This window comes from Mytilus edulis, chromosome 8 (genome assembly GCF_963676685.1).
Source record: "Mytilus edulis chromosome 8, xbMytEdul2.2, whole genome shotgun sequence".
NCBI classification, from domain to species: Eukaryota; Metazoa; Mollusca; class Bivalvia; order Mytilida; family Mytilidae; genus Mytilus; species Mytilus edulis.
The window spans coordinates 7,977,784-7,994,609 of record NC_092351.1 but is presented as its reverse complement, the minus strand read 5'-3'; the positions used below and the strand labels follow the sequence as shown (position 1 = coordinate 7,994,609).

The window sequence follows — 16,826 nt, the reverse complement described above, 5'->3', positions numbered from 1 at the left end:
GGTTTCTGATTGGCTGACTTACTTGAGAAAAAAGGAACAATTTTTATACGGCTACAAAATTTTTAATTTTAATTTAAGTTTATGGATTTCTATAAAATTGTATCAAAGGTTTCGTACCAGAAAAAGGAATATTCTTTGATTTGGGAAACTATTGTTCTAACTGTGGATCTCTTGGAATTTGTACCACATGGTTCCTTACCACAAAAAAGGAAGGTTGAGATTGATTTTGGGTAATGGTCATAACCATTATGAGTTGGGTGATGATAAAACAAGGATTTTCTTTTTTCCAGACAATAACTCAAGTATAAGTCTGTGGATCTCTATGAAATTGTACCTAATTGTTCCATAACAAATAGGGAAGGTTAAGACTGATTTTGGGGGTTATGGTCCTAACCGTTTAGGAATTTGGGGCCAAAAACAAAACCTTTCTAATAACTTGGGATTCTATGGAACGAAGCGTGCATTTAAATTTTTACCATACTATAATATAACTTTTTTGTGGATTCCCATTGTACATCTGTAATTGTTATTTTTCAGGTGTTTGAGTTAGATATTTCTAAGCAGCTTCAAGCTTATGAAGTAGAATACCACGTCCTGAGAGAGGAAATGATATACTCTCCGTCCTCAGGCGATACAGATAAAATAAAGAAACTAGAAGACATGAATCAACGACTAAAACAACAAAACAACGAGCTCCTGGAGAGATTACAAAACATGAACAGTCACCAACATAGTCTGGATATCGTCATACATAACACTCAGACTAGTGAAACTAAGTTAAAATCACATATAAAAACATTAGAAATAGAAAGGAAAGCATTGCTAAATGCTATTATGAAACTAAGACAATTAATTCCTGAGGAACAGTTTCAGAAACTGGATATCTTATTACCTCCCTTGTCACCTAGTATACAATCCTCCCCAATTCATCAGCCCAAAAATCTACGAATCGGTGGAAATTCTAGAGCTCATCATCATGTATCTAGGAGTAAAAGTTCACCACTGGCACATACACCTGAATAGAAATGATTACAAAATACTGGATACAGAGCTCATCTTATAAAGAAAAGAACATTCCATTTCTTTTTGATAAATGTCAGGCATATTCCATTAAAATGAATGTGGGAGGGAAGGATGGGAAATTATATTTTTAACCATCAGTAGCTGGTCTTTAAGGAATATTGAAAGTCCCTAACTCTCCAGATTATCTTTTTGATTTAGAAAAAAAAGATATGATGTTCATTTGCCAAAATAGTAGTGCTTGAAGATGTCTGTCAGACCTCAATACTCAACCATCAACCTATTTGCTCTGTGCTTCGTAGTATGGTATAAGTTATAATTGATTCATGTAGTTGTGATAGAATGCCAAAATGAATTTTAATTGAGATTTTTATGATACAATGCAATAGTCTATATGTAATGTTTCATCAAATGACATGTTTATAATAGACATGTGATTTTTTATTTGTGAAGTGAAAGATTGGTCAGTTTAAGTATAAACTGTATTTTTTAATTAAGTTATTATAATACTTTACTGTAATATTTAAGGTAAACCTTTTGTTTTTCCTTTTTCATTTAATACTAGAATACTCTTATACAGTTCCCTTTTAATACAAAACCAAGATTTCATGGTTTCATGAATATGTAAATTGAGTCGAGAATCCCTATTGTTTAAAACAATGTGCCATACAAAATAAAAATCTGCTGATAACCTAATAAAATCAAAACTTGAAATGGAATTTGTATTGGTTGTAATGAAGTATCTCATGTTAATTGTATTTTTATTTTATGATCTGAGAAATACAGATTCTGAAGTCTTTAAAATCCTGTCCAATGAGAAACCAATTATTATTTGAAATTTATAGGATCAATAGAGGAATTATTGTAAAAATATTTTGTATTATAGAATCATTGTGACGTATTGTAGGGTAGTTTATTAAATAGTTTTTTTAATAAAAGGAAATAGGGTAATTAGAAAGGAAACTATTTAATTTTGCATGCATGAAACGATTCTCAAAAATAATTGTATGTAAAAATTGTTATACTTAGTGGAGATGATTCCAGCTTGTTAAAAAATTATACCACACAACTTTTCCAGTAGGAGAAAAAATCATTGTGTATTTTTGTTACATCTTGAATGAAATTACAGGGCCAATTAGAATTGAACTTGATCAGGGTTATCATTGAATAGTTACTTTTCATAGAAATATGTGAATTAGCTCATTACTGTTATCTAATTTACACCAGAACCTCTGATATTGACAATGGCTACATTAAATGGAAAGAAATATTGAACAAATAAACTTTAGATGTCTTTCTTTCTAAATTATATAATAAGAAGATGTGTTGTGATGTCCAATGAGACAACTCTCCACCAGAGTCTAAATGACACATAAATTATTTCCATTTTAACAATCTGTCATTCATTGTGATAAATATATCAGATATCATAGTGCATGATCGGCTTCAGATTTGACTTCTACGTGCACTTGCTAAACCTATAACTTTGTTTGCTCACCTCATACTAATCATGGCCCAGTCATAATGTTATTGGTATAGCCTCATATACTGTCATGTAAACCATTTATGTATTTGTAACAGTATTCTATTTTAAATGTCACAAATACAAATAGTTATTGGTAAGGATAAAAATGGTAGTTTTAACACTGAGATTTTGATATGACTTATTTATTGACTAAATAATCTATTTTTATTGAACAAAGGGTCTATTACCTCAACTATATGTTTGTCTCAAAAAGATCTCTTTCATTTGTGAGATTATATATATATGTAGAACATATCATTTTCAAAGATCTTAACATGCATCAGAATCAGTATTTTATATAATGCATAAAAAGTCTGGTAAAGCCTTACAAAATATATAAGCTTCTCAGACCAATTGAAACAACTTTTTATTAGGAGGTGAGGGTTTTATTTTAAATGGTTCAGCTGAAACTACCTTGAATGACACCAAAGACTTTGCCAACTTTGTGACATGTTTTTCAATATATTTGACATTGAATAACCTTTTACAAAAGTGTTGGTAAACAGTACTGAAATCTGGAATTAAGAGTTTCTAGATTTTGTAGATTTAAAAAAAAAACCCAGTGTAACCCCACTAGAATTGGTAAGACATAGCAGTGATTGGGAAGTTAATTATATTTTGTAGGCCTAATAGATCTCATCATAATCACAAATTCAATAACTGTCATGGTTTAAATTTGTACCAACTACTTAACCATTCTTTTCATAATTGATACTACAATACATCATTTCCATGAGATTTTTGTTAGGAATGAGACATATTACAGTGAAAGTTACAAAATCATGATTGGTCAACCCCAAAACAATCTGACAACGAGTACTATGGATTAATTATTTTTTGTTGGATACCAATTTTTTAGTGGATTTTGTTGATACATGTACCAGTGAAGCATGAAATGAAATGTTCAATAAATGATATATTTTCTATGGGATTGTATTTGATTATAATTACATTAGATGTATGTTTCATTATAATACGTTATTCTGATTGGCCAACTGCACATCTCGTGCTATTCCGGAAACAATTGTATTAGACAATAACATTTATCATTCATGATGACACGAGGTCCCACAATAAAGTGCACAGGTAAATTAAATGAAAACTTGATAAAAATTGTGTTTTCATGATTCTAGCTAAAAAAATGTAATTATAAGTATTGAATGCTTCTTTTTGTAACTTTATAGGGTTGTAAAAGCGTTGACCGTGCGCACATTTTTAGTATGAAGCGCGGAATACAAAATGTACTTCGGTCAACGCTTTTACACCCCAATAAATTTACAAAAAGCAGCATTCAATTCTTAAGTATAGAAATCAAACACCCACAAACATGCAAGTTTTTCTTAATCTTCGAAAATTGGTACCCATGAAAATATATGAATCCTCAGTATGTAAATCTGTCAGATCAAATCACACATATTATTGTTGGTTTAATTATTTGCTTTTTCTCAGGAAGATTTCATTTTGACAATTAAATTATCAAGGGGCATTTTAAGGTTTCTGTATGGACTGCAGATAACAGGGGTGTCTTCTAAATGGAAGAAAGTGTTAGCTTACCCTTACAATTTCAGTAGTTAGGTGGAAGGGCTTGACAATTCACTTTACTGTGCATAATAATTGAAACGAAATATATGATCAAACATTAGACAATATATATCATATATATGTAGTATCTTTATTCATATGTTTTTTGTGGAATATTTCGTCTTGGTTTAATGTAATATATAATATTTGAGTTGTCTGGGAGTAAGGATCAACCTTATAATGAAGAGGCTAACCATATAGTGTCAAGTGAAGGCTTTTGCTGCATTACAATTAGTTGCTTTTCACCAATTACATTCAGCGCAATCCTGGATGTTTTTTCTCTCTATGTTATTTTAGGGAAATTGAACTTTATTTTAGCTTTACAAAGCATATTTACATACATTTTCTAATTTCATGCATTCAAAATACTTTTGTTCCTTGAGGGAAGTCTTTAAATGTACATTCATTATTCAGAACATGATATATATTTCCTTACAATAATCCGTCATTTTATGTTCATTTCTGAAATGAACCATTCCAGAAAATCTGTTTAGTAAAGATTGTTTAAAACCGTTTTACAAAAATATGTCTTGAAAGTAAATTCAAAAGGGAAGTCTATATATAAACTAATAAAGTGGCAGTATGCCCTGGATTGAGGGCCATATACAAATCAGTATTTATTGGATTTTGCCATTTCATGACAATCTTAATTATCTCCAAGGTAAGATTGTTAAAAGTATTTCAATAGAACTAGACATTAGATCACAAGTTGATTAGTGCTAGTGAAAATATGTTACAATCAGAAATGAATATTAAAAGGTAATCATTGTTTAGATACTATAATACTACACTCTGAACTTGGTATATAGTTGTAGGTGGATAGAAACCAAAACTTGAACTGCAGCACACTCAGAATGTGTTTGTTAGTTCCTTGTACAAGAAAGAAACTTGAACTGATACACTTAAATAAATTTTCTTATGTATAAGTATTTTTGTTACAAATCATTGCATTAGAGCTGGGCTCTACGACTATAATTAACTGTTTTATTTAAACATGATGACTATAGAGTATTAGATAGTGCACAATTTTGAAATTATTTGTTTATATTGTTTTTCTTTTGTTATTGCTTATTTTTTTCCTTATATTTGATTTTTAATTATGTATAGAAAAGTAAGATGGAAGTAATGAACTGATTTATTTGTTGTCCATAGCAAAAAATGAAATAAATTATAAAATACAAATCTCTTTTAATTTTTTGGTAAAGATTGCATAAAAGGCATCAAAACCCTAGGTTACTGATTTTTCTTAATCTTCCAAGCCTTTTCACTACCTTTTTGATACACAACATAGTGCATGGATTATAACATTCTATACATCCTATCCATGAACATTTACAGAGATTTATCAATGTAAATAAATGCTCAGATATTCAAGTCACAAAAACGATGTAACACCTGTCTCGAAAATTACATAACTTTTGCAAGGTGCAGGAATCTTATATCTGTTCTAAAAATATAAATGATGTCATTGTTATAGTCATCTTTAAAATTGGATTATGTTCACATTATCAAGTGTAGTGTAATTAACAGAGGAGTAAATAACTACAGATCACTGTACCACTTTTAATAATGAGCATAGTACGTTATTGTCAAGGATAAGGTAGTTTTCCGTTCAGTTGGGTGTAACTTTATATCTAGTCTAAGCACCTTTGCATAAGTTGAGGTTCATGGTGCCATTAAAATGAAATGTAGGTAAAATAGGATATTCTTCAATGAGACAGCACTTCAATAACTTAAAAAATAAAAACACATCTACAAGCCATATGAAATTTAAGTGTAATAGATAGCACATCATTTAACAATGTGTCAATGTTACAGTTGGTTAGTGTATTACACAATAGTGATGAAGCCTATGTATAGATCACTTGAATTATATGCAACTGTTATACAGGTGAAAGGTTTAACTAGCTAAGAGCCAGGTTTGGTCCACTGTTTTCTGCAAAGGAGGATGTCTTGGCCAAGGCAGGGGTGTGACAGTTGTCCATTCTTTTGTTGAGTTTGAGCTTTTGATTTTGACAAATGAGTAGGGACTTTCTGTTGGAATTTTCCAGTGAGTTCAGTATTTTTTTGTGATTTTTAACCGGATTTTTGTGACAAAAAATGTCGGTTATTGATTTGGGGGGGTTCGACGACTTACAGAAAAGAGCGACGATTTACAGAAAAGAACCGAAAAGGACCGAAAAGGACCAAAAAGAACCGAAAAGGACCGAAAAGAACCGAAAAGGAAATCGACTTTTTTTTGTAATCGGAAGGAAATAAGCAAATTGCAAATCATTGAAAACCTTATACTGTGACAGGACTAATTTTAACCCACATGTATGTGAAAAATTACAGGTAGGGTTGGATGCCTATCTTATAGAATAGAAATATAGAAAAGAATTTTTTTATTCAACAAACTAAGGGCCCCTAGGAGGGCATATAGCCATACAAACAATAACATATGCAATACACAGACAATAGATATGTAATATGAGTAATAAAAAAAATACTCCAGGAAACACGCAACAAAATAATAGCAATATACTATAATTCAATTAATACTAGTGTTGACATTGACTTATGCGCTCCAGGTTTATTAGTGTATTTTACCTATAAAAAGAAAAACAAGAAGTATAAGTAGTTAGTGCTGAGAAATATATATACACATATAAATACATTGAATTACACACAGTTTGTTTTTTGAAATCAATTTACTGCACGCGTTGCCGTTTTATCGTAGTTGTCCTATCAGCCAGTTTCCTTTTCCTCTGACCTTTCTTCTTTCCTTTCGACGTAGCTTCATTGACCACTCGTCTGCCATCTGTTGACTTAACCAATTTGGTCTTCATACGCTATCGGCGGAACCTGGCAAAATATTTGTACCTTTCCATTAAAGTTTTATTTGCCCAAACATGCCTGTCAATCTTAAAATGTTCGTGTGTGCTCGCAAGCGTATTTATATATAAGGTCCTCTCCCTATCACTGCTCTCCGTAAGTCTTTATAATTAGCCTCTACCATGTCTGTCATCTTTATCACAAAGTCAACTAATGACTGAGGCTTCCAATCAACAACTATCTTAATAACATGATTGTAAGATTCACTATTGTTCTTAGTCCACTCTCTTTCAATTCTTCCCGCATTTTGCGGCTCATGTATTTTCCCCTTAAGTACTGGCTTCAAAACCGTTGAAAAGTAGCCTTTCAATGATGGAAATTTCTCCTTACAGAATTATTCGACTTCTTCACACTTATTTTAGTATTTTGTTCTATTTATTTGCCTTTGTTTGTGTTTTGTGTGTGTGTATTACATGCATGTTAAATTAATGTGTATTAATTATGACTTTGATAGTTAAACTTGTATGATTTGAAATCGTTAAAGATAGGTCCCGTTATCTCCATGCACAAACTTATCTAAAATAGATATATGTAGCGCAGGCCAATATTTATCACTATCGGACATCATTTCGCTAATCTACATATCTGTTTTAAGTGGTTTATTAGATAAAATAGATAGAAATCCACAGGTCATTAACTTTTTCGCACCCTTTAATCTATACGCTAATTATAAGGTAAACAATTAACAATTATACTGAGAGCGGATGCGCTTTTCATTTATTTATATTTCCTATGAAAGACGAAATGAAAAGACTATAAAATACTAATAATTGGGACTATTATACTAAGTTAGTATCATAATCCGATCGAATAATGATGTCATTTTTTTTTATTAATAAATCTTCTTTTATTCTCATGTAGCCCTTTGTTTTATACGAATTAAGAAATTGAAACTAAACAAGAATCTCGTAAAGTTTGGCAAGTTTTACATGTAGCAGGACTCGAAATTTTCGGCCAATAATTTTATAATTCTATTTTCTAAATATTTACCTTAACAAGGACTGTTGGCAGTCAAAACTTTCCTGATCAAAACAGCAAAATTTTAGTCCTCTCGTTGCCCATTGTTTTGTTAATTCTGATTGCCGAAACAGCCACTGTGCACCCATTTTCCACACCCAAAGCAGAGGAAGGATTCTGTACATTCACAATCCTTACTACAGATACAGCAGGGGTACTGTTTTCGATATCGAGATTTACAACTACGTGCTCTCACCATTTTTTGTAATTTTGAAAACAAGTGAGGAAACAAGCCTTTTTATTTTTGTTAAAGTGACGATTATCGTGATTAAATGTAACAAATGTATATTTGACATTTAACATCCGAAAGGAAATGGTGATGCTGACATTTATATTTTTTATATTACCATACCTAATGCCACCGGGCAATACGCTGACATCTTAAATATAAACAAAGGAAATATTTTTTTTTTAAATGTAAGGAAAAAACATTTGTAGTACGATGATATTTGCTTTTCATTTATTTTCACTGTGTAATATTAAAAACATGTAATATGCTAATTAAAACGTTTAAACATGCTGCATTTATATTTGCACCTGTCCTAATTTAGGAACCTGATGTTCAGTGCATGGTTGTCGTTTGTTGATGTGGTTTGTGTTTCTTGTTTCTCGTTTTTATATTGATTAATCCGTTGGTTTTCCCGTTTGAATGTTTTTTTCAATAGTCATTTTGGGGGCCCCTTTATAACTTGCTGTTTGGTGTGTGCTTCCTGTTGAAGATCGTATTTTGACCTATAATAGTTTACTTGTACAAATTATGACTTTGATTGGGAGTTTGCACACCTTCTTATATCTATAAAACAAATATTTAAATGATAAGATTAAAATCCTTGATGAAAAATAAATGATAATTAAGCATACATATATTAAAAAAAATATTACTAAAAAAACCAAGTTATATTGTTTCTTTTTTGTAAATTCACATATCCCTATAAATGCACAATCTAAATTTTGAATTATGCATTCAATTTTATTATTACGAAGAATTGTTAACAATATAAAAAAATCCGTGAATATACATGGTTTTAACTTTATTTAATAAATATATATGTATCCTCTTTTCGGTTCTTTTCGGTCCTTTTCGGTTCTTTTTGGTCCTTTTCGGTTCTTTTCTGTAAATCGTCGCTCTTTTCTGTAAATCGTTGGACCGATTTGGGGATGTACGGCGGGCGGGCGGCAATCAAATGTTGTCCGTGCATTAACTCATGAACCATTCAACCAAAGCTTTTAAAATTTTAATATGTTGTTACTGACAACTAAATGAAGGTCAAGTTCAATAATGGTGATTTTGACTTTTACCGTGCGGGAGTTACGGTTCTTGAAAGATTGAAAAATGGAGTTTCCAGTCGTGTCCATGCATTTGCGCATGAACTATTCTACCTAAGCTTCCCAAATTTTAATATGTTGTTACTGATGACAAAATGGAGGTCAAGTTCAATAATGACGATTTTGACTTTTAACGTTCAGGAGTTATGGTTCCTGAAAGATTGAAAAATGGTGTTTCCAGTCGTGTCCATGCATTTTCTCATGAACTGTTTTACCAAAGCTTCCCAAATTTTAATATGTTGTTACTGATGACAAAATAGAAGTCAAGTTCAATAATGAAGATTTTGACTTTTACCTTTCAAGAGTTATGGTTCTTGAAAGATTGTGAAATGGCGTTTCCATTCACGTTGTTGCATTTACTCATGAACCATTCAATCTAAGCTTTTCAAATTTTAAGATGTTGATACTGATGACAAAATGGAGGTCAAATTTGATATTGACGATTTTCACTTTCACCATTCATCAGTAATGTTTCTTGTGATATTGCCAGGACACAAATAAATATTAATAGCGTACAATGGGAGGCAACTCTCATTGTACATAATTGATGACGCCTTGTAAGAATTGCTTCCCTTTGATGCTTCATCCGGGTTCGTATTGCCATGTGGTTTTGGGCGGAAGAGCATGTTCCAGGCCACTTTTATTATGTAATTGATATAAAACATTTTTTTTTGGACATCCGATGGAAAACAATAGAACAAGAAAACCTCCAGCGTACTTAAAAGACTTTATTCTATCATCTTTTGAAATGCAGAAGGATTTCGATTCAGTTACAGAAGCTGGAGATATAATTAATTCTGAAAACGTGGTTCATCGTCAGACATCAACACCGAAATCAGACGAAGCATGTGCTGGCGTTCGTCCAAAATTACCTTCATCTACGAACATTGTGAGTGAACTTGATAAGACAATTCAAGAATTAACAATACAAAACAAAATTTTGGAACGTGATTTGTTGGCGAAACAACACGAGCTCCTTGTAGCCAAGAAAACATCCGGTGGTGAATCTTCAAGAACCAAAGCGAAGGACAATGGTAAAAAAGTTAAAACATTAAAGCTTCCATCGCTTAATGAGTTACGGAATCAAGATAAAGTTGGAAAACAGGCTAAAGAGCTTACTCGACAGCTGCTTAATCAATCTTCGTCCTCTTCCGATGATTCTGATTCTGATTCTTCAAATGATAACGACGAGGATAAGGACAAAGCTCAAATCAAAGGTAATGATTTACCATATGTTATATTCAAAGATAAACAAAAAAGAACAGCAGTTTCCGGTGAAGCAAGAGCTGCTAAGGATAGAGTTAAATATGATGTGCCATGGCCACACGAGCATGCACAAACCAAATCGGTCAATTATTCTGATAAAGATTTCGGTCTAGCACAACTAGTCAGAGGTGAAACATTCATTATGCATAACATTGAAAAACAAGCCATTTCTGTGCACAGACAAAAACATCTCATTAATTTGCTTTATCTCGTTGAAAAATACCCCTTTGCGGAGATAAAGGATTTTCACGCCGAAGTTTTGCGTTCCATAGAAAGAGGTCACAAAAATTGGTCGCATGCATTTGTTGAAGAACAAGGCCGTACTCTCGTCACCCCCCTCACTTCGTCTTCGTCTACCCCGACTAAAGCATTTTTCAAGGATAAGCCGGTTAATCGCAATCCAATTTGCGGCGCATATCAAGCGGGAAACTGTAGTCGATCCGGAGATCATTTTGGAGCCTATGGAGACAAAAAACTATTGCATGTTTGCAGAAAGTGCGTCCGTAAAGGAAAAGATTCGAGTGATGCGTCTGTGCTACATCCTTCGAAGGATTGTCCGCATCATCAATGATGTTCAACTTCAGTGCTACATTGTGAATCTACTAAAATGATCAGTAATAGTATTATTCAAAAGAAATTATATTCCCCTGTAATTACAGGTGTGTTACTGTGTGATAATTACGAAAATGATGTTGTGAAACCCCCTGCAAATATAGGTGTGTTGTTTGATAATTCACAAGATTCCTTAGGAATATCCTCTGCATATGAGGCAGATGTTTTGAGTAATATTTATGATGTTTCGTCATGTGAATCTATAGGCGAGTCAAGTTCCGTAGGTTTTAATTTAACAGGCGTTGGTTATTGTGACAATGCTTGTAGTGAAAAAACGTCCCCTGTGTTTACAGGTGTGTCTATTTATGAAAATGATTCATATTTATTGCAATCTTTATTATGTAGCACTGATTTTGACACTGTTGTCAAAGATAACAATTACATGAATTACAATGTTGTTGATGAAACTAATAATGTACTTTTAGCTTCAAGTATTTGTCCTTGGTTTACGAAAACAGCAGGGTCTATTGATTTTGAGTATTCACCAGATATGAGTGGAAATATTTTGAAAGATGTATCAACCAAATTTTGTGAAATGAATATAAATAATTTTTCAAGTGTTCATGAAGCCGTGTTCTACAGTGGCAAGCCGAATTTTGCATATTGTAAAATTCCAGTACGTTCTAATTTCAACATACAATTGTGGGAACAACTTTTAGAAGATTATCATGATAAAATAGTCGTTGAATTTTTGAAGTATGGATGGCCGTTAAACTATATCAAAGATACACTGCCCGATCCCCCCACACGTCGACAAAATCATCTTAATCAGTTTTCAAGTTTTATTGATTCATATATCAAAAGAATCAGACCTTGGGGCTATTTATGGTCCTTTCCGAAAGAACCCTCTTTGTTGTCATTTAACATTATCACCATTATTCACAGTTCCTAAGGGAGATTCCGATAGGAGAGTAATTGTTGACTGTTCGCATGGCAATAATTTGTCCATAAATGAAGGCATACCTTCGGACACCTTTTTGAATGAAACTTTTAAACTTTATTATCCTAGACACGAAGAATTTATTGCTTTGCTCTTGAATCACGGTCGTGGGTGTGCCATTTGGAAGTTGGATTTGTCCCGGGCTTTTCGTCAGCTAGTATTAGATCCGCACGACTTGCATTTACAAGGTTATGAATGGAGGGGACAAATTTTTATTGACAATCGTCTTATTTTTGGTATGCGCTCTTCGCCACAGGCATGTCAACGAACAACGAATGCTGTTTCCTATATGCTATGGAAATCTAACATTCATACAATAAACTATGTTGATGATTTTGGTGGTGTTAGTGACAATCAGAACGCTGAACATGATTATAATTTTGTTTTAGAATTGTTTCAGAGGTTAGGATTAGAAGTCAGCAAAGAAAAGTGTTTGCCGCCGACAAAAGTTTTGACATTTCTCGGCAAGGAGTATAACTCAATTGACATGACAGTCCGAATTCCAGAGATTAAATTACAAGAGACTTATGAGTTGTTACAAAGATTTGAAAAGAAAAAACATTGCACCAAACGTCAGTTACAACAAGTTATTGGCAAGTTGGCTTTTATTTCCGAATGTGTCCGAAGCGGAAGACTTTTTATTTCACGCATGTTACAGACATTACGAAAATACCATTTCAATCATTATCGTGTTCATATTACAGATGAATTTAGACAAGACATTCGGTGGTGGTTATTATTTTTACATGACTATAATGGAATTAGTATAATTCCCGATGTAGATTGGTCTTCACCAGACGCAATTATTTCCTCTGACGCGTGTCTCAAGGGTATTGGTGGTGTCAATTTCACGACATTTGAATATTTTCATTCGGATATACCGGAGTCTTTGCGGGACATGCACATATCTGTGCTTGAAATGTATGCGATTTACATAGCAATTCAATTCTGGACATCAAGTATCTCAAATAAACGGGTACAGCTGTTTTGTGACAATCAATCATGTGTTGAAATTTTAAATAGGGGAACAGGACGTGATCAGGAAATGTTGAATTTGGCACGTCAAATATGGTACTTGTGTGCGTTAAGTAATGTTCAACTGCGTGTGAGTTATATAGCATCTGTTGAAAATAGGTTATCGGATTTGCTATCCCGTTGGAATCTTTCGGAGAAGAACAGATCACAGTTTTTTATAGAATCTAAACTTTACAATTCAGATTTTATTGAGAAAGAAGTGTTTGGTCATATGTTTAATGATATTATAAACATTTAGATTTTCATACATGATACATTGACATTTTTTTTTTTTTTTTGCGCATATTTAGTGTCAGATAAGACTAACTTTGATAATTAATATGACATTGTTGTTTATCTAATTACTGTTGTTTATGACTTCCAGGTCTTAAGTCCAGAAGAGCAGTTTTGCAGAAAGAGGTCAAGCTTGCTAAGGGTGCAGCCTTTCGGCCTGGTACTTATTCAAATTTGAAGAGTCAACTCAATGCATACCATATTTTTTGTGTTTATTATAAATTTCGACCATTTCCTTGTATTAAGGATATATTGTGTGCTTATGCATGTTTTCTATCCAAGAGTTTAAGCAGTTTTTCATCTGTTAAGAATTATATTTCTGGCATTAAGACCTGGAGTCATCTTTTTGGTTTTACTGTGGAACCTTTTTTATCTACAGAATTCAAATTGACTTTAAGAGGATTGAGTCATAAGAATCAGCATGTGGCTGTGTCAAAATTACCATTGTTACCTACACATTTAATTGATATTGTTAGGTTGTTGAATATTTATGATTATTTAGATGCTTGTTTATGGTGTTTTCTAACGTTTGCTTTTTTTGGTATGCTTAGGGCGTCAAACCTGGTCAGCAGAAGCTCTACATCTTTTAATTCCCGTGAACAATTGATCAGAGATAATGTTGTTGTTAGTGAAAAGGGTATCCTCCTTTTATTGAAATGGTCAAAGACTAGACAGAATCATGATTACACCCATCAGGTTTCCTTGTGTTGCTCAGTTGAGCCATCAATATGTCCTGCTCGAGCTTATAAGCATCTTGTGTCTTTAATACCTGGTGATAAGAATGCTCCCGTTTTTGCTTTACCTGTTCATGGTAAATTATTGCCTTTATCTAGATCCGTTTTGTTGAACCGTTTTAGAGAGTTAATTGTTCTTGTTGGTTTAGACCCTTCAGTTTATTCTTTTCATTCGCTGAGACACGGAGGGGCTACATTAGCCACCAAGGCTGGCATTCCTGAGATTTTATTGAAACATCACGGAGACTGGAGATCTGATTGTTTTCAGACTTACATTAAACAAGCTAGTGTTGATATGTATCGGGTTACGTCAGCTATGAATTATTTGATTGGTAGTTAGTGTTAGGGTATTTTCGCCGGTGTATTTTTATATTCTTGATTTGATGTTGTTGGGTTTTTTTGTTTTTTTTTTTGTTTTTTGTTTTTTTTTTTTTTTTTTTTTTTATGTATATATTATTAACCCCTGTGTTTGGCGACTTCGTTTTGGGTTCAGGTGCTTCATATTCACATTTTGTTCATTGTAGCTTATTGATACCATGCTTGGTATAACTATATATGCATTACTATAATAAAGCACCTTTCGCCAAACACTATTAGTTGTCAATTGCGTACAATGGGAGGCAACTCTCATTGTACATAATTGATGACGCCTTGTAAGAATTGCTTCCCTTTGATGCTTCATCCGGGTTCGTATTGCCATGTGGTTTTGGGCGGAAGAGCATGTTCCAGGCCACTTTTATTATGTAATTGATATAAAACATTTTTTTTTTTTCTTTTTCTTTTTATTGTTAATTTTTTCTAATTACTTTTATTATTACCCACATTGGGGTTCAGGTGCTTCATATTCACATTTTGTTCATTGTAGCTTATTGATACCATGCTTGGTATAACTATATATGCATTACTATAATAAAGCACCTTTCGCCAAACACTATTAGTTGTCAATTAATCCAGTTTGCTGTCGTTGTGACAGCCTCTTGTTTGTTTGTTTTTTTGGCACAAAGGCCAAGGAACAAAAGCTATCACTTGACATTTGTCCTCTGTTGTAACTGGTCTTCATTAAATTTATGAAAATCTCAATGAAAGTGACTGGTATACAATCATACTTGGTGTATCCAGTTAAAAAAGTGTTTCTTATGATCCTGCCTGCCAACCAACATGGAGGTCATGTCTGAAAATAGAAAAAGAAGAGGTAAAATGGAAGTTGTGTTAAATGTCAAGATCTTCTAATTTTTAACCTAAATCTACAGACAAATATTTGCAGGAGCAATTCACCGTTTCAGAATCTAATGCATTCTGGGTAATATTTTCAAAAGTGTACACCAAAGCGTGGTGATTGGTTTAAAACGTCCTAAACAATCGAAATTCAACCAATGACGTAACGTTATTTTCATTTTGGGGTACGGACAATGCAATTACCCATAGTCCTTTAGATTCTGAAACGGCCAATTGCCCATAAATCACTATTGTTACCAATTATTTTTATATTTGCCTTTTATCTTGAGAACTATAAAAGAAAAAGTGAAACTTTATGTAGTAGACAAGATCTAAAAATAATTCAGCATGGCATAAATCATCTTTAGACTTGTGCCATAACTATAGTAGCTGAAAAAAAAATGAAAGCTGCAAAATGATCAATAAGACTAGAATTATTGTACTGAAATGAAAATAAGGATGATATTTTAATGAAATTTTAAGCCAAAAAAATATAAATAAGGCCAATTAATAGATCATCTTCATGCATAGCCCTGAATTGATAATTGTTAGGAAATTTTGCAGTTTTTATACGACTGCGGTTGTATATTGGTATCACGTTGTCATATGCATCGTCCCGAGCCAGATGGTTTCCAAATAATAACTTTAGTATAAGTAAATAGAAATCTTTAAAATTTTAACATAAGGTTTATAACCACTTAAGGAAGGTTGGGATTGATTTTGGGGGTTAGGGTCCCAATGGGTTAGGAATTAGGGGCCCAAATAAGCATGTTTGTAGTTTCCAGACAATAACTGTGTATGAATCTCTCAGAAATTATACCACAAGTATCCATGCTACAAAGGGATGGTTGAGATTGACTTTGGTGGGTTATGGCTCAAACCATTCAGGAAATATGACAAAAAAAGGGAAAAACATAGGTTTTTCTGGTTAAAAGACAATTAAAACAATTTAAAAGCAGTAGAAGGGAGGTAATCCAAATCCATTTAAAGAACAATGTTTGGTTACCTCCCTTACACTGCTTTTAAATTATGTATTGAAAAATGATGATTGTCTTGAGGTGATTAGCTGTCAATTTATTTTTATACGACCACAAAAAAAATTTTGCGTTGTATAATGCTATCATGTCGTCGTCCGAAGACACATTTAGTTTCCAGACAATCACTTTAGTTTTAGTGAATGGATCTCTATAAATTTTTACCAAAAGGTTCAATACCAATAAAGGAAGGTTGGGATTGATTTTAGAGGTTATGGTCCCAATAGTTAAGTAATTAGGGGCCAAAAAGGGGGCTCAAAATGAGCATTTTTGCAGTTTTCAAACAATAACTTGTGTTTAAGTGTATGAATCTCTCTGAAATTATTCCACAAGTTTTCATACCATGAAGGGATGGTTAGTATTGACCTTTGGAG

At 32.8% G+C, this 16,826-nt stretch overlaps 2 protein-coding genes across 4 annotated transcripts in view; both read left to right on the top strand.

Moving 5' to 3' along the window:
• Positions 1-5,308, top strand: part of LOC139486723 (TBC1 domain family member 1-like) — a 50,820-nt gene extending 45,512 nt beyond the window's left edge. For all 3 annotated transcript variants that reach the window (XM_071271649.1, XM_071271648.1, XM_071271650.1), the window contains 2 exons: positions 538-3,503; positions 3,854-5,308. In XM_071271649.1, coding sequence (XP_071127750.1) covers positions 538-1,023 — 486 coding nt within the window. In that variant the 3' untranslated portion in view covers positions 1,024-3,503; positions 3,854-5,308. The remainder of the gene's footprint in view (positions 1-537; positions 3,504-3,853) is intronic.
• A 4,551-nt stretch (positions 5,309-9,859) lies between these two features.
• LOC139484717 (uncharacterized) lies at positions 9,860-15,134 on the top strand. Its single transcript, XM_071268603.1, has 2 exons — positions 9,860-10,560; positions 13,561-15,134. The coding sequence occupies exons 1-2, from the start codon at positions 10,026-10,028 to the stop codon at positions 14,541-14,543; spliced, it is 1,518 nt and encodes a 505-aa protein (XP_071124704.1). The 5' UTR covers positions 9,860-10,025; the 3' UTR covers positions 14,544-15,134.
• Positions 15,135-16,826: the final 1,692 nt, after the last annotated feature.